The 18600-nt window shown below is 41.8% G+C and overlaps 1 protein-coding gene across 6 annotated transcripts in view; it reads left to right on the forward strand.

The window, feature by feature from the left end:
• The window catches only part of LOC137369151 (dmX-like protein 1), a 289553-nt gene that overhangs the window by 143814 nt on the left and 127139 nt on the right, over nucleotides 1–18600 (forward strand). For all 6 annotated transcript variants that reach the window (XM_068029885.1, XM_068029888.1, XM_068029887.1 and 3 more), the window contains exons 18-21: nucleotides 618–2336; nucleotides 10487–10597; nucleotides 15422–15591; nucleotides 17346–17443. In XM_068029885.1, coding sequence (XP_067885986.1) covers nucleotides 618–2336; nucleotides 10487–10597; nucleotides 15422–15591; nucleotides 17346–17443 — 2098 coding nt within the window. The remainder of the gene's footprint in view (nucleotides 1–617; nucleotides 2337–10486; nucleotides 10598–15421; nucleotides 15592–17345; nucleotides 17444–18600) is intronic.

The following is an 18600-nucleotide window of genomic DNA, read 5'->3' on the forward strand; positions in this document are numbered from 1 at the left end:
GACAGTTGATGCTGGATCAATTGTTAATTTTAAATCTGAGATTGATAGATTTTGTTATCCAGAGGTATTAAAGGATATGGGGCAAAGGCAGGTATATGGAGTTAGTTCGCAGATCAGCCATAATTTTACTGAGTGATGGGACAGGCTTGAGGGACTAAATGGCCAACTCCTGCTCCAATGTTCCTTCCCCTCCCCAACCTCCTCTTTGTAAGCAACCCTCAGGCCAATTGTAGGGATCTAATTGCTCTCCAACTTAAATTATTACATCATAAGCCAGACATTCAGTCTGGGACTTTGCTGGTCTATGTGGATCAGCACCTTTGGTGCACTTAATGTTTTTATAAACAGTCCCCCTGTCCCATCCCCCCCCTGTAATTTATCCAGCAGCCCTAAAAAGAAGCAGCGTAGGCTGCTGTCACACGAATTTGCTGACAGAAGGTAGTTCTAACTGAAAATATGTCAATCTCTTGCTAACATTCATTGCATAGGTGTGTTCTGATCTCATTTTGAATGTTGAAAGTTGCTTGGATTGTAGTAGTTTTGTGTTACTGAACAAAAACAAATGTATATTTGTTTTTATTTTTGTTTCCATGAATTTTTCATTCTACTTATTGCAGGGCACCTGAGTTCATCGTCCGTTCATCCAGCCTGTCTTGCTCCATATCTTCTGGCAACTTCCTGCTCAGATGGAAAAGTCCGATTCTGGCGCTGTCGAGTGTCTGCTCATCTGGTGTCTTCTGCAGCTGGGGATGGTGTGGAGAGTAACCTTACCTATTCTTGGGAAGAATGGCCTCTACTGATTGAAGAAGGACTTCAGAACAGCAGTGCAGTTAGTGTACCAGGAAGACCAGTGGATGTAAGCTGCTCGTACACAAGCAGGCTAGCTGTGGCTTATAAACGGACAATACCAGTTAATGGACATTCCAGTAGACACTTCACCATGCATGTGGGTATATTTGAATGCGAATCAACTGGAGGCTCTCAATGGATTCATGAACAGACAATCCATTTGGATGACGTCAGTCATACTGGTGCAATGTTGGACCCAAGAATCAGCATAGATAGTAATTTAGTAGTTTATAATAAACATGAGTTGCATCTGACCAATGATCATCAAATGACTTTTGATGCAAAACCTTTGGTTCATTTAGATTGGGTCTCCAAGGAGGACGGATCTCATATCTTAACTATAGGAATTGGATCTAAACTTGTAATGTATGGCCAGGTTTCTGGAATAATACAACATCAAACGAAGAAAGAAGCACTGGCAGTTTTTTCTTTGTCTTTGTGGGATAATGCCAAAGAAGTATCTCAATCTAGGTGGGTGCTTCTCAGAAGCGTGGATCTGGTTTCTTCAGTGGATGGATCATTGTCATTGCCAGTTTCACTGTCTTGGGTGCGTGATGGTATTTTAGTGGTGGGGATGGATTGTGAAATGCATGTTTATTCACAATGGCAACCGCCTGACAAATTGGATCCAGTGATAACAGAAGCTGAAAGTGGTAGCATTCCTTCAGTAGTTAGTCTAGCAAAATGCAGCAGTACAAATGGTTCCAACCCTTACCTGTACAGGAAAACCCTGGCAAGGTCAATGACAGGGCTTGCTCAGAAATTTGGTGGCAAAAAGATTCCATTTCATTGGAATATTGAAATGGAGGATTCTGGCCTCTTTGAAGCATCTCATGATTTGTCTCCCACTCTGCCTCAGTACCATCCTTTGCAACTTTTGGAGTTAATGGACTTGGGTAAAATTAGACGGTCCAAAGCCATCCTGTCTCATTTAGTGAAATGTATTGCAGGAGAAGTAATCACTGTTAACGATACTGAAACAAGCCACGAACGACGACTCAGATCTCTGACGATTAGTGCAAGTGGCAGCACAGCAAGAGATCCCTTAACCTCAAATAAAAGTGAAAATCCTGACTACACAGAAATAGACTCTATCCCTCCTCTTCCTCTATGTGCACTTTTAGCGGCTGATGAAGATATTTCTCATACTACTTTTGAAAAGCCGAGCAAACGAACTAATATGAGCAAGAAAAATGAAAGGCATTCAACAGGGAGCAACTATGATGAATTATTTGCGATGTCTGGCGTTGGTACAGATGACCTTGATAGCTTTAATGTTGATGAAGACAATAAGCTGAAAGTTATTGATCTTTCTCAGTACAGTCTTACCTACTTTGGTCCTGAGCATGCTCGAGTCCTATCTAGCCATTTGCTTCATTCCAGTCTGCCTGGTCTAACCAGTATGGAACAAATGTTTTTGATGGCACTAGCAGATACCATGGCAACTATCAGCACTGACATAGGAGAAAGCAGAGAGAGAACCCAAGGTACATTGTTTTATTTCGGTGAAAGTTTTATTTTTAATTTAAAACCTTTTGTAAACAACAGTACCTTACCTTAACAGTATCGTTAACAGTACAACTTGTACATATCATTGTTAGTGTAAATTATTTTATTTCATTAATTTTGAGAATCTTTGAAGATATACAAGTACTTCTGTTTTATTGTGATGTGCTTTATGTGCCTGAGGCAGGCTTTTTGGTGAATGTACTGTAATTTTATAAAATATTACTATCTCTTACGGTGCAGACTAAAAGCCACATTTTTCCTGTTACAGTATGCAGAAAATTTGAGCATTTATGTATTACTAACAGATTTCAATATTGGTCAAATTGTAGATGCAAGATATTCAGTCAAGATCTGCATTGCTGAGTCATCCATTTGCTCCAAAAATATAAATTTGCTGAAGTTAAAAGGAGCAATCTGCCACATTGATGGCCAAGTGAAATTAACATACTTTCTCTGACAGGAGAGAAGATTTAAGAGAATGCATTTTTGATAAATCGAGATAAATATCTTTAACTTGCATGTCTATATATTAAAAATTTTGTGTAGGGCGTGCACTTCCTGCCAACAAACCTGAATGAACTGTTGACAATTTTAGTTCATATTTTTGTCAGTATTTCTCATTAGAAATTACTACTTTGACATTTCTCATTCAATTCTGATATGTCAGTTGGCTCTGGCCACTAAGTCGTTCTATACACTGAGCCTCTGAAGTTTCTGTCCCAATTCTGCTGCAATCTTGTTTGAATAAAAAAGGGCTTTTTTATTCATCAACTGACCATGGGCTATGACACAGGCAGTTTACTAATCTATCAAAAGTTTTCAATATTTCTTAAATTACTCTAAAAGTGTCAAATATAGCAGGAAACTAAAGTTGCATTTATCCTCGTCCGAGGATTTCAGTCTTACTCATACATGGATTATCCTTGGAAATCCCAGCTTTTCCTTTTTGTTACAATAGTGAACTATCAGCATTGTGGATTCTCTGCTACAGTATATGGTGAAGAGTCCTGTCGAGGTTAAAAGTGATGAGAAGACTAGGAAAATCAAAAAATAATGATGCACCGAATTCCTGATGTAGCAATCAGTTCTTGAAGCAATCTGAAGAGAAGATTTCTATCATTTTGAGGTATAGGTAAAGAATGAGTTGAAATCTATATTTTCAGCACAGGGAATGTAGGAAGGAGGAAAAGCTGTAGAAAGGCATATTTGTAGTGCAGAATCACAGAATTATTACAGCACAGAAGGCGACCATTTGGCCCATCATGTCTGCATCAGCTCTCCGAATGAGCAATTCACCTAGTTCATTCCCTGCCTTTTCCCCATAACCCTGCACATTCTTCCTTTTTAGATGAGTCTAATTCCCTTTCGAATGCCTCAATTGAATCTGCCTGCACCACATTCTCAGGCAGTGCATTCCAGACCTTAACCACTCGCTGCGTGAAAACGCATTTCCTCATGTCACTTTTGCTTCTTTTGCCAATTAAATCTGTGCCCTCTTGTTCTCGACCCTTCCATGAGTGGGAACAGTTTCTCTCTATCTACTCTGTCCAGACCGCTCATGATTTTGAATACCTCTATCAAATCACCTCTCAGCCTTCTTTTCTCCAAGGAAAACAGTCTCAACTTCTCCAATCTTTCTTCATAACTGAAGTTCCTCATCCCTGGAACCATTCTCGTGAATCTTTTCTGCACATTCTGCAATGCATTTGCATCTTTCCTTAAGTGTGGTGCCCAGAACTGGGCGCAGTACTCCAGCTGAGGCCGAACTAGTGTCTTATACAAGTTCAACATAACCTCCATGCTGTTGTACTCTATGCCCCTGATAATGTGTGGTTGGCATCATTCCATCTACGAAAGATGATGGACAGGCAGCAAACAATCCATTTAGGTGATGCGTCTTCTCTTAGTGCACCTTTGCAATTGGCTGTGAAGGCCAATCCTCGAGAGGCAGGTTCTGCCACAAGTGCTGCACGTGAAGCTGCCAAGTGACTCTGCGCGTTGTTTTTGACATTGGTACCTGTTGCCAAGCTGCTGTAGCAACTGGTCGTCATTGTAGTGCACACCAGTCCACTGGGTGTGTCGCCATTTCCCTCTTTCACCAGCTAGTGACTCCCAGGTACGATGGTCGGCATTTAGGGCCTTCATGTCATGCTTACACGCATCGTTGAAGTGGAGCTTTGAGCACCCCACTGGTCATCTGGCCCTAGCTACCTCACCATAGGTCTTTGGCTATGTGACCGCCTTCCATCCTGCGAATGTGTCTGATCCATCAAAGCAGCCTCTGTTTGATTAGTGCGAACACACTTGGGAGGACTGCCGCATTTGTGATTTTTGTCATGCCAGGACAAATGCATAATACGCCATAGACAGCGAAGATGGAAGCTATTGAGCTTCTTTTCCTGGTAGTTATAAGTTGCCCATGTTTCACAGCCATACAGCAAGGAGCTGAGAACACAGGCCTTATAAACTATCAGCTTGGTCCTCAGCTTGGTTTTATCCCATGTGTGTTTCGTGAGTCAGCCAAGGGTGGTAGCTGCTTTTCCTATGCGTGTATCAAGCTCTGCATCAAGAGGCAGATTGTCACTTTGGCCCAAGGTAACAGAATTTGCTGACCACTTCCAGTGGGGTGTTAGTGTAATCAGGAGGAAATGCAACATTTGTCCCATGACCACGATTTTCTTGACTTAACTTTGACAAGTTACTGGCGTGGGAAAGACTGTCCATGGGTTTTTGTAGCTTAGTTTCCATGTGAGCGACTAGCGCAGCATCATCAGCATAGAGAAGTTCTCTAATCAGGATGCAATGTGCTTTTGCTTTTAGCCTTGATAGATTGTAGAACTTGCCATCTGGCCTTGTTTGCAAGTAGATTCCTTCCATATCTGGAGGGTAGGAGAAGATGCAAACAGAGTGGGGGCTAGGACATAACCTTGTTTCACTCCGTTCTTACCTATGAAGCGTTCGGAAATGGAGTCCCTATTAATAAAGCCTAGGATACTGTATGCTTTATTAATTGCGCTCTCAACCTGTCCTGCCACCTTCAATGACATGCACATATACACCCGTGTCCTGCTGCTCCTTCACCCGTTTAGAGTTGTACCCTTCATCTTATACTTGTCTCTCCATGTTCTTCCTACCTAAATAAATCACTTCACATTTCTCCACATTGAACTTCATCTGCCACTTGTCCAGCCATTCCACCAACTTGTCTATGTCCTGTTGAAGTTCTACACTATCTTCCTCACAGTTCACAATACCTCTAAGTTTCGTATCATCCGTAAATTTTGAAATTGTGCCATGTACATCAAGGTCTAGGTCATTGATATATCAGGAAGAGCAAGGGTCCCAACATTGACCCCTGAGGAACTCCACTACATCCTTCCTCCAGCCCGAAAAATATCCATTAATCAATACTCTGTTTCCTGTCACACAGCCAATTTCGTTTCAATGTTTCTACTGTCCCTTTTATTCCATGAGTTATAACTTTTGTCATGCAGACCCCCCCACCTGCCAAGACTGAGGCATATTAATTTTGACATATGAACATTGATTTTAAACTGTTGCTGGAGCGTGGAAATGACTTGTTAAACAGATCAGCCGTGGCTGGAAAAAACAGCTGCATGCTAACAGACAGTGATTGGAGGGACAAAGGGACTATTCCATGCTCCAATTTAACCCACATTGGACTTTGAGCACCAGGTATTTATGTGTAAGAAGAGACATTCCAGGGTCGGCTAAGACAAAAGAATCCACAAACGCTCGTGGTCAGACCAGCTAGCCACATGACTGACCTGATTGGCAATCTGGGTTTTTCTGAATTGTACAAAGAGTTTGAACTGAAAAGGCTTTGGTCCTGGAGTGAGAAGACCTCTCCTGTCTGCTCCCATCTCTTTTTCTCACAAGCCTCTGGACCAACTGAGAACGCATGAACTTCAAGAGAGAAAAGTCTCCTACATCGAACAAGGTTTAAGAAGAATACTGGGCCCCAACGAAAAGCAAGACCTACCTACAATCAAGGACATTACAGCGAGCTCGAAGAACAGTAACCAAAACCATCTTCAGATATTGCCTCAAACTTTTCCACTTTATTTCTTCTCTTTTTTGTCTCTATCTGCATGTGTTTATCGTGTATACGTGCTTGCTTGGGTGCGTCGCGTATCCGTAGGCATTAACCAAATTCGAGTTGAAATTTAATAAAGTTCAATCTTTTTTCTTTAGACCTAAGAAAACCTGTTTGGCTAGTTTCTTTGCCTTATAATTGAAAGTTAGTGAACAAGGATTCAGTAAGGGGGAACTAAAAAAAAAATGGTGTGTTTAAAATTAAACCCTATTACGGTAAGACCAGGTGAAGGCTGAGAGGGAACCCTAGACGCCTTTCTCACCTGGTTGTAGCATTTTGCTCACTAGTCTGTTGTGTGGCACTGTATCAAATGTCTTCTGGAAGTCCATGTATACCACATCAATTGCCCTCATGAACCCTCTCTGTTACCTCTTCAAAAAAAAAACTCCAAGTTAGTTAACATGATTTTCTCTTGACAAGTCCATGGTGGCTTTCCTTAATTAACCTACATTTGTCCATCTGCCTATTAATTTTGTCCTGAATTATTGTTTCTAGAAATTTCCCCACTACTGAAATTAAACTGACTGGCCTGTAGTTGCTGGGCTTTTCTTTACACCATTTTTTGAACAAGGGTGTAACATTTGTAATTCCCCAGTCTTCTGGCACCATCCCTGAGTTTAAGAAAGACTTAACAGGGACAAGGAAGGCTAAGTGAGAGGAGTACTTGACCATACTAGTATCAATAAAAATAAAGTCCAAACTTGAGACAGAGATTGGAAACTAATGTAAGAGAAGATGGTCCATCAGATGACTAACTTTTTCTCCGAACCAACATAGGAGTGCAAGAGATATATTAGTAGACTCTTTTCAGATTTTCAAGTCTTGCATGGACTTGAGTTTCAAATGAGTTGAGGGAAAAGGTAGTACTTGCATATGTTTGGGACAGGTGGGAGATAGGGATGGTTGCCCCCTTTTCACCTCTCAACTGACCAAAGACAGCGTTCTGTTTAAAACAAAATTATTCCCTGAGCATTTTATTGGTCAACAAACAGACAAGTAACACAGGTTTTTCCATAAGTTTAAAAGAAAGATAAATAGTCGTTTGGTAGTACAGAACTTGAGTATTGCTGAAAATAGGGGCATGTTGAAGATTTCCGTCTTGCTCTGATCAGGACAAACACAAGAATACCAATGCAAGGGAAAACAACAACTTTATACTGTATGAGAAGACAGTGCTGATTAGTTGGCAAGTGAACTCTGGTAGAGGCAGTGCCACGGAGAATGCACCAATTTTTGATGACTGACAGTTAACTGCCAAGCTTTGTTTGAAATTTAAACTAGGCAGCTGAACTCTGATAGGTGAAGGCATTTCCCAGAGGAATGACCAGCGAATGCCTGTCACTCATTTTGTTTAGCTGAAACATGCGCAATCTGTGTACATGTTCTTCCTATCTGCAAAGAACAGGCCCCTGTGTATTAATATAGGTAGCTTCCAGTACACACACATCTGCCAAACTGCGAGCCCTTCTGACAATCTTAAATTGATTGTCAGCCTAATTCTTAGCACACTGAGGATTATTTAGCAAATGTTGTCCAATCGCGGCATCCCATCTAATGTTAGACACTGTGTTTTGAGTTTTGCAAGCATGGGCTGGCTGGGTACGGCCTGTACCTTGCCCATTGTGAACAGTGGAAGGGACATGTTTGATATGATCCTATATATACTTAGCATCACACTGGCATTGCAATTTATATATCACATTACTCATTTGTGTGATGGGCAGGATGTCTTTTTGGCTTGACAGCAGCATCCTGTTCCTGGCGAACACCACACGTGTTGCTATTGCATAGTAGCAGTGTGAAACAGGTAGCTTCACCTGTACAGGCCGTACCCAACCAGCCTGTGCTTGCAAAACTCAAAACACAGTGTCCAATGTTAGATGTGATTCCGTGATTGGACAACATTTGCTAAATAATCCTCAGTGTGCTAATAATTACGCTGACAACCAATTTAAGATTGTCAGTAGGGCTTGCAGTGTGGCACATTTGCACCTACGAGAGAACACTGCTGCCTAGCAGATTAGCCTAGCTGCCTGAAGATGCACATCTCTCTCTAAGGCCTTTTGCAACAAGAAACGATTAAAAAGGAGCCACACTTTGAAAAATCCAGCAAGAAAAATCAACAAGATGATGAGCTGCAATAACAACAGGAAAGTCTGATTTCCACCAGTTTCCTCTCTGCCCAAAAGAAGGTGACTTCAGCAATTTAGCTGCCTCCAGTTATATCTGAGAGTGCCAGAAGAAGAAATTGTCAGAGAAGAGTTATTCTCAGTGACTCCTTCCCCTAACCAGCATTTCCAATTTTTGGACACTCTGATAATTTAAATGTACACTAGTTTTAATTGAAATTCATATTCGTTTTTAGTTCTATTTTGTAAGTGTCCTTGCCTTTTATATGCCTTTAACTTTTCCCTGAATGATTGTCAGTGTGTGTGATGAAGTTAAACCCTTTCCCGAGTTTGAGTGTGTTAATAAACCCTACTTCTTTGTTTTGACTTTAAAAACCGTGTTGTTGTGGTCATTTATAATTAGGGTTTAAGGGAGGGAAAAAAATTCACTTACTAATCTATTTACGGACAGGTGGTTGGAAAAACTGAATTTTGTTCAGAGAAAAAAATTAACTACCTGTTTGTAACTGCAAGTACTGAAAAATTGTATATTATTTGCTCCATTGTATTGAGGGCTTGTATAAACAGAGGGTTTTAACTATTGAATACTGGAAAAAGAGAGAAGACAAAAGAAATTCCAGGATTTATCAATATGTGAGATTGAGATCCAAGGTGAAGTCATATGAGTCCTCTCTTTTCAGTTCTAACTGACATACATGGTAAGATATTTAAAATGTGATGAAAACCTTTGACTGCTATATTGTAATATATTTTGCTCTAGGCTAAAATATTTATATTTAGAAACATATTGCATAATGTTACTCAGACTTTTCTGGATTAGGTGAAGATCAGTTTCTTTAAAAGGAAGTAATAGTGTTTCTAATTCATGCATCTTGAGTTTTTTCGCTCCTAATTTATTTTTTGATTTAGAGATACAGCACTGAAACAGGCCCTTCGGCCCACCGAGTCTGTGCCGACCATTAACCACCCATTTATACTAATCCTACGCTAATCCCATATTCCTACCACATCCTCACCTGTCCCTATATTCCCCTACCACCTACCTATACTAGGGGCAATTTATAATGGCCAATTTACCTATCAACCTGCAAGTCTTTTGACTGTGGGAGGAAACCGGAGCACCCGGAGGAAACCCACGCAGACACAGGGAGAACTTGCAAACTCCACACAGACAGTACCCAGATTTGAACCCGGGTCGCTGGAGCTGTGAGGCTGCAGTGCTAACCACTGCGCCACTGTGCCGCCCTAATGTATCTACTTTTATTTCTAAACTTAGAAGAAAACTGTGGATCTAAAATTGCTATGTAGATGAAATAAAGAAAAGCAAATGTTACAGTTTAGCAGTCCTTGCTCATATATGAATTTAGGTACGGAGAACAGCACACCTTATTTGCAGCCCTCATGATTTTCTACCCATTAATCTTAATTGATGAAAAATCATGCTGACCTCCGTATGCAAATTCCCAATATATGTGTTTCTATCCCGTGACTCTCTGTGCCAAATCCTGAAATTTGCTCTAACGTAGTAAATGGTGCTTCAGCGGTGTAGTGAACTTCTGACATTGCCCAATTCTGAGCTTCAGTGCTCCTATATTGACAGTAATAAGCCTGAGAGTTAGAACATGGAATGCTTTCCTCGGAGTCATTGATGCGTGCTTGAAAAGATTTTTTAAAGGAAATTTGGATAAACATTTCACGCAGAGGAAGATGCAGAGCTAATGGGAGAGTGGGGCAGAAAGATTAGTTTTGTGTTGCATCTAGTTTCAACAAATGTAATGGACAATACAAGGTATTCTTTTCTGTCATTTCTTTACAGCCCAAGAGTTCTAGAAATTGAAATTACTTAATCCACAAATAAAATCCAACATTTCCCTTTTTTAAGGTGGAGAGACCCTTGATGAATGTGGATTGAGATTTCTTTTAGCCATGCGGCTCCATACATTCCTATTGACTTCGCTACCTCCAGTATATCGAGCACAACTTCTTCGTCAAGGTAAATCAATTAAAATGGTAGTGTAACTCGTATAATCAAATTAGAGATATAATCAAAACTATCATTCCTCTGTATCTTAAGACTACATTTTAAACATATACAAAGTATTTATTGCCTTTAACTTTCCATCTGGTACATTGCATGGACCCTTCATAATGTAGTTTCTATAAGATGCTTTGTCTTTTCTGCATTGATGTATACAGGCCTTATGATGAGTTGCCCATTCTATATACAGTCTTAATGTAAAATAAATTTCAGAAAGAAATCTTCTTTTGGAAATGGCTAGATTGGAAGATGACACAATTTCATGGCAATTTAAAAACATTCTTTTCAATCTATTTTTATGCATATGGACATTGCTAGCATGGCCAGCATTTATTTTTCATCCGTAGTTGCCCTTCAGAAGGTGGTGATGAGCCAACTTGAACTGCAGACGTCTGTGTGGTAAAGATGCTCCCACAATGCTATTGGGTAGGGAGTGTCAGGATTTCGGCCCAGTGGCAATGAAGAAATAGTGATATATGCCTACATCAGGATAGTTTGTGACTCGGAGGGGACCTGTGAGGTGATGGTGTTCAAATGCCCCTGCTGCCCTTGTCCTTTTAGGTGGTGGAGGTCACAGGTTTGAGAAATGCTGTCAGAGAAGCCTTGGCAAGTTGCTGCAGTGCACTCTTGCAGATGGTACATACTACAGCCACAAGGCACCAGTAGTAGAGGGAGTAAATTTTAAGGTGGTGAACGAGGTGCTGATCAAATTGATTGCTTTGTCCAGGATGGTACCAAGCTTCTTGAATGTTGTTGAAGCTGCACTCACCCATGGAAGCACAGAGCATACATCATGCTACTGAATTGTGAATTGAAGTTGGCAGACAGGCTTTAGGGAGTCGGGAGGTGGGTCACTCACCACAGAATATCCAGTTTCTGACCTGCTGTTGTAGCCACAGTTTTTATGTGGTCCAGTTAAGTTTCTGGTCAATGGTGTTGACCCAGGATGTTGATGGTGGAAATTTGACAATGGTAATGCCGTTGAATGTCGTAGGTAGGTGATTATGCTGGAAATTACAATTATGGTGCAAATGTTACTTGCCTCTTATCAGCCCAAACCAGCTGTTGCCTGGGCCTTGCTGTATGTGGGCTCAGGGTGCTTCACCAGGAGTGTCAGATAAAACTCAACACTGCAATCATCAGCGAACATCCCCACTCCTGACCTTATGATGGAGGGAAAATCATTGGTGAAGCAGCTGAAGATTGCTGGGCCTAGGACATTGACCTGAGGAACCCCTGCAGCAATGACAGATATTGAGGGCTCAATACTACAGAAAACCTAGAGGACTATAAAAGGTATAGGAGTGAAATTAAGGAAATTAGGAAAGCAAAGAGGGCATGAAAAATATTAGCAAGTAAAATTGTGAAAAACCCAAAGGTTTTTTGTAAATATGTATATATCAATGATGTGGACTTGACTGTAGGGGGTATGATTAAGAAGTTTGCAGATGATAGAAAAATTAGCCATATGGTTGATGAAGTAGAAAGCTGCAGACAGATATCAGTGGACTCGTCAGATGGGTGGAACAGTAGCAAATGGAGTTCAGTCTGGAAAAGTATGAAGTAATGTATTTAGGGGAGGATAACATGGTAATGGAATACACAATATACATAGAGGAGCAGTGGGACCTCAGAGTGCATGGCCACAGATCTCTGAAGGTGGCTGGATAGGTAGATAAGGTGGTCAAGAAGGCATACAGGATTCCTGCCTTTATTAGCTGAGGCACAGAATATAAGAGCTGGGAAGTTATGCTGGAACTGTGTATAACATTAGTTATGCCACAGCTGGAGTACTATGAGCAGTACTGGTCACCACACTATAGGAAAGATGTGAGCGTACAGTGGAGATGTCCGAGGATGTTGCCTGGAGTGGAGAATTTTAGTTATGAGGAAAGCTTGGATAGGGTAGGGTTGTTTTCTTTGGAGCAGAGGAGGCTGTGGAGAGACCTAATTGAAGTGTAGAAAATTGCGGGGTCCAGATAGAATGGACAGGAAGGCCCTATTCCCCTTTGTTGCGTGTTCCATAACCAGAGGCATAGATTTAGGTTAAGAGGTCGGAGGTTTAGAGGGGATTCAAGGGGAATTCTTTTCACCCAAAGGGTGGTGGGGATCTGGAACTCACTGTCTGACAAGGTGGTAGAGGCAGAAACCCTCGTAACATTTTTTTAAAAAGTACTTGTATATGCACTTGAAGTGTCGTAACCTACAAGACTATGGATCAACAGCTGTAAAGTGGGATTAGGCTGGGTGGCTCCTTGTCAGCCGGCGGGGACATGATGGGCCAAATGGCTGCTTTCCATGCTGTAAATTTCTATGATTCTGTGTCCTGAAACTAAGATGATTGACGAGGACAACCATCTTGCTTTATGGTAGGTATGACTCCATACAGTGGAGAGATTATCCCTGATTCCAATTGACTTCAATTTTGCTAAGGCTCCTTGATGCTGCCTTGATGTCAAGGGCAGTCATTCTCACCTCACCTCTGGAATTCAGCTCTTTTGTCAATGTTTGAACCAGGCTGGAATGAGGTCTGGAGCCGAGTGGTCCTAGCAGAATCCAAACTGAGCATGAGTGAGCAGGTTATTGATGAGTAAGTGCTGCTTGATTGCACTGTTAATGACACTTTGCTGATGATTGAGAGGAGGCTGATGGGGTGGTAATTGGTTGGATTGGATTTCTTCTTTTTTGTGGACAGCACATACCTGGCCAATTATTCACCCAAAGAACAAAGAACAGTACAGCACAGAAACAGGCCATTCGGCCCTCCAAGCCTGCGCCGATCTTGATGCCTGCCTAAACTAAAACCTTCTGCACTTCCGGGGACCGTATCCCTCTATTCCCATCCTATTCATGTATTTGTCAAGATGCCTCTTAAACGTCGCTATCGTACCTGCTTCTACCACCTCCCCCAGCAGCAAGTTCCAGGCCCTCACCACCCTCTGTGTGAAGAACTTGCCTCGCACATCCCCTCTAAACTTTGCCCCTTTCACCTTAAACCTATGTCCCCTAGTAACTGACTCTTCCACCCTGGGAAAAAGCTTCTGACTATCCACTCTGCCCATGCCACTCATAACTTTGTAAACCTCTATCATGTCGCCCCTCCACCTCTGTCGTTCCAGTGAAAACAATCCGAGTTTATCCAACCTCTCCTCATAGCTAATGCCCTCCAGACCAGGCAACATCCTGGTAAACCTCTTCTGTACCCTGTCCAAAGCCTCCACGTCCTTCTGGTAGTGTGGCAACCAGAATTGCACGCAATATTCTAAGTGTGGCCTAACTATGGTTCTGTACAGCTGCAGCATGACTTGCCAATTTCTATACTCTATGCCCCGACCGATGAAGGCAAGCATGCCGTATGCCTTCTTGACTAACTTATCCACCTGCGTTGCCACTTTCAGTGACCTGTGGACCTGTACGCTCTGCCTCCATATGTAGTCCTGTGCTGTAGCTTCACCAGGTTGGCACCTCATTTTATCTCAGGCGCATCTCCTGACATATTCTTCTACACTCTTGTTTGAGCCAGGTTGGTTGTAGGCTTGATGGTAATGCTAGACTGAGGAATCTGCTAGATTGTGAAGTTACAGATTGTGATGGAATGCAAGTCTGCTGCTACTGATGGCCCACAGGGCCGAGTGAATGCTCAGTTTTGAGCTGCTGGAACTAATCTGAATCTATTCCATTTAGCATGGTGGTGCCACCCAACACCATGGAGGGTGTCTTCAGTGTGCAATAATTTCCACAAGGACTGTGTGATGGTCACTCCTACCAATAATGTCATGGACAGATACATCTGCAGTAGGTAGATTGATGAGGGCAAGGTCAAATGGGTCTTTCCCATTGTGGTAGTTCTTTCACCACCTGCCACAGGTCCAATCTGGCAGCTATGTCTGTCAGGACTCGGCCAATGGTGGTACTACTGAGCTACGATTGGCGATGGGCATTGAAGGCCCCCACCATTGATACCCTCAGTACTACTTCTGAGTCGTGTTCAACATACTGGCACATTGATTCATCAGGTGTGTCGGAGGTAATCAGCAGGGAGTTTCCTTGCCCATGTTTGACCTGATAACCCTGACAGCCATGGGAGCTGGAGTCAATGTTGAGGACTCCTAGAGCCACTCCCTCTAGACTGTATACCACTGTGCTGCTGCCTCTGGTGGGTCTGTCCTGCCGATGGGACAGATCTAACCAGGGGTGGTGATGGAGTCGGAGGTGTTTTGGCTGGTGAGTAAAATTGTGTATGATCCTGTCAGGCTGTTGCTTGGATAGTCTGTGGAACAGTTCTCCCAGATGTTAGTGAGGAGGATCTTGCAATGTCGACTGGTCTGGATGTGCCTTTGTCATATCTGAATCTGCTGCCTAGGTTGAAGCTGAGTGGTCCATCCGGTTTTATTGTTCTACTTTGTAGTATTTTGATACAACTGCGTGACTTGCTTGGCCATTTCAGAGGACATTTAAGAATCAACCACATTACTGTTTGTCTGAAGTCACATGTAGGCCAGACAGAGTAAGGATGGCAGGTTTCCTTCCCTAAAAGGACATTCATGAACCTGATGGGGTTTTATGGCATTTACTGATGCCAGCTTTTTATTTCAGATTTATTAAGTGTTTTTAACAGAGTTCAAATTCACAAATTTCCACAGTGGTATTTGAATTCACTGAAATATATATATATCCAGGACTCTGGATTATTAACTTGGGATCTTAATCGCAACATTACCATAGCTGTTAAATGAATGCAGTGCATGATTTGTGGACATACCTGTTTGTTTATTATAGGTTTGTCGACTTGCCATTTTGCCTGGGCCTTTCATTCAGAGGCAGAGGAGGAGCTGCTAAACATGATCCCTGCAATGCAGAGAGGAGATCCCCACTGGTCAGAGCTTAGAGCTATGGGAGTAGGCTGGTGGGTGCGCAGCACAAACTTTCTTCGCAGGTGTATAGAAAAGGTACCATGCATTCTTTTATTTTGAATTTTTCTATTTTTTAAAAAACAAAGATTGCTGTTACTTTTGTTGTGTCTTTTTGCAACTAGAATCTCCTATGTTGTTTTGCTTGTGCTTGTCTGTTGGCAAATAACATCCACTATTAGGATATGAATCTTTAAGATACTTCAGAATATAAAAATGAAGTTGCTATCAACATACTCTTCATGTGGATCATCCACATTTCACAAGATCAAGTTCAGTTTATCAAGAGGGGCAGTTGCACCAGTCCCATGCATCGTTGAGATTTTTTAACTTAATTTATTGTGCCATTTTTTCATGTTAAGGTATTGGGAGTTTCCCTCCTATGTTGTATGGATGTATACCCCGGACGTCAGTTTATTTCCCTGTTCTCAGTGCAAAATATGCATTTTATGTATCAGCTGTGGCTCAGTGGGTCGTGAATCGCAAGGTTCTGGGTTCAAGTCCCACTTCAGAACTTGAGCACAAAAGTCAAGTCAGTACTGTACTGAGGGAGTGCTGCACAAATGGAGGTGCCATATTTCAGATGAGGTGGTAAACCAAGGCCTTGTCTGCCCTATCAGTTGGACGTAAAAGATCACGTGGCCCTATCAGTTGGATGTAAAAGATCACGTGGCCCTATCCGAGAAAGAGCCGGGGAGACTGGCGTCCTGGCCAATAGTTATCCCCCAATCAACATCACAAAAACAAATTACTTGGTCATTATCGCATTGCTGTTTGTGGGAGATTGATGTGCGCAAATTGGCTGCTGAGTTTCCGACATCACAATGGAGACTACACTTCAAAAAGTACTTAATTGGCTGTAAAGCGCTTTGAGGTGCCCAGTGGTCCTGAAAAGCACGAAATAAATGCAAGTCTTTTTCTTCAGTTATAAAGCAGTAGTGCTTTCTCAGTATTTCTTATCTATAATTTTTGTCTTACAAGAGGGGAAAAAAGGCCCCTTATTTAAGCATCACATGAAATATGATTGGAATTTCTTCATCTCCAGCAGCCACTGTAGGCATATCTGGTGCGTGCTTTGCCATTCTTCTAAAGTAAAAGAACTGCCCTACCGATGAAAATCCATACTGAGCGACTGAATTATTGCCTGGCTGGAGTCTGTTGAGGAAGTTGGCTTAGCTGGCGAGTCATCCCTCCTCGAACCACTGAATATCCTGCAGCAAGAGTAAAGAAAAGCATCTAGAAGGCCAGCTACATCTTTTTTTCAGTGGGATCCATGTGTTGCCATGATAACAAGCTGTGACTAATGATACTGCTCAAAGCTACTTCTTGGCTGACCAAAGAGCCAATGCCAAACAATTTAGAAAGATCATCAACCTGAAACGTTAACTCTGTTTCTTTCTCCACAGATACTGCCAGACCTGCTGAGTGTTTCCAGCATTTTCTGTTTTTATTTAGTGATTTAGGCTATATGGAGATGTTAAGGAAAAATAGCTTGTTTCCTTTGGAAAAGAGCTTTCTAGATGACCTAATCAAAGATTTCAAGCAAATCTTTCACTAGAGTGAGTGTTCAGATGAAGGGAACCAGAGTTGAAAAATTTGGAGCAAGAAAAGTCAAGTGTCATGATTTTCTCACATGGTAAACATTTTGTTGTCTTGGGTAATGCAAAGAATGCACAAAATCTGATTTTTACGTGGCTTACAATACTTTTTTCAAGAAATATGTGGAGTTTCATTTGTATTTGTTTTTATATATTAACTGGGTATATAAGTGATCTCTTTTTTCTCAAATACAGGTTGCCAAAGCTGCATTCCAGAGAAATAATGATCCTTTAGATGCAGCTATATTTTATCTTGCAATGAAGAAAAAGGCTGTATTATGGGGTCTGTTCAGGTAAGGTAATCTAATGTTTTGCTGCATTTCCCCCACCCCTAGCACAGGCATGAATTCTGTCTATGTGGCTAGCATTGCAGATTTCTACTACAATGCAATAAGCCTTCTCTTGGGTAAGATTGCATGTGGTTTTGAGTTTTTTTTTCAAATGGTTTTTTCAGCTGAAGGATGTAAGGGTTGTACTGAGCTACATTTTTTAAAGAACGCTTTAGGAATATCTTGTTCAAAATTATATACTTAGCATCCTGCTCTGGATAGGCAGGATTGAGGCATCATCACTAACTAAGAAGCAGAACCTCAAAGGTAATAATCTCTGGATTATTACCTGAGCCACGTGCAAGTTGGAGTAGGGCAGATAAGATTGGAGAAATGAATGCATGGCTCAAAGACTGGTGAGGTAGAAATGGGTTCCGATCCATGGGGCATTGACACCAGTACTGGGGAAAGTGGGGGCTGTACCATTGGGATGGTCTACACCTGAACCGTGCTGGCACTGGTGTTTTAGCGAGCCGCATAACTAGGGAAGGAGAGAGGATTTTAAACTAAATAGTGGGGCAAGGGATCAAATTTGGGAAGATGTAGTAAATCAAAGAGTAGAGAGAAAGGGAAAATATGGGGAAAGATAAACAGACCGTGACAGGAAGGGACAATGAGTACAAATCATAAGAGTAAGTCAGCAGACAAGCCTAGAGGTTACAAAAATAATAAAAGGACAAAACTAAAGACTCTATTTGAATGCATGTAGCATTTGAAACAAAACAGATGAACTGATAGCGCAAACAGAAATAAATAAGTACGATCTGATAGCCATTACAGAGACATGGCTGCAGGACGACATAGATTGGGACTTGAATATTGAAGGGTACATGATATTTAGGAAGAACAGGAAGCGAGGAAAAGGTGGAGGGGTGGCTCTGTTAATTAATGATGATATTAGCACAGTAGGGAAGGATGACCTAAGTTCAGGAAACCAGAATGTAGAAGCAGTTTGGGTGCAGATGAGAAATGATAAAGGCATGAAGTCACTTGTGGGAGTGGTGTGCAGGCCCCCTAACAGTAAGCACATGTCGGACAGGGTATAAAGGAAGAGGTGATGGGTGCTTGTCCAAAAGTTACGGTGATAATCATGGGGGATTTTAATCTACAAGTATCACAGA

This window comes from Heterodontus francisci, chromosome 4 (assembly GCF_036365525.1).
Source record: "Heterodontus francisci isolate sHetFra1 chromosome 4, sHetFra1.hap1, whole genome shotgun sequence".
NCBI lineage: Eukaryota > Metazoa > Chordata > Chondrichthyes > Heterodontiformes > Heterodontidae > Heterodontus > Heterodontus francisci.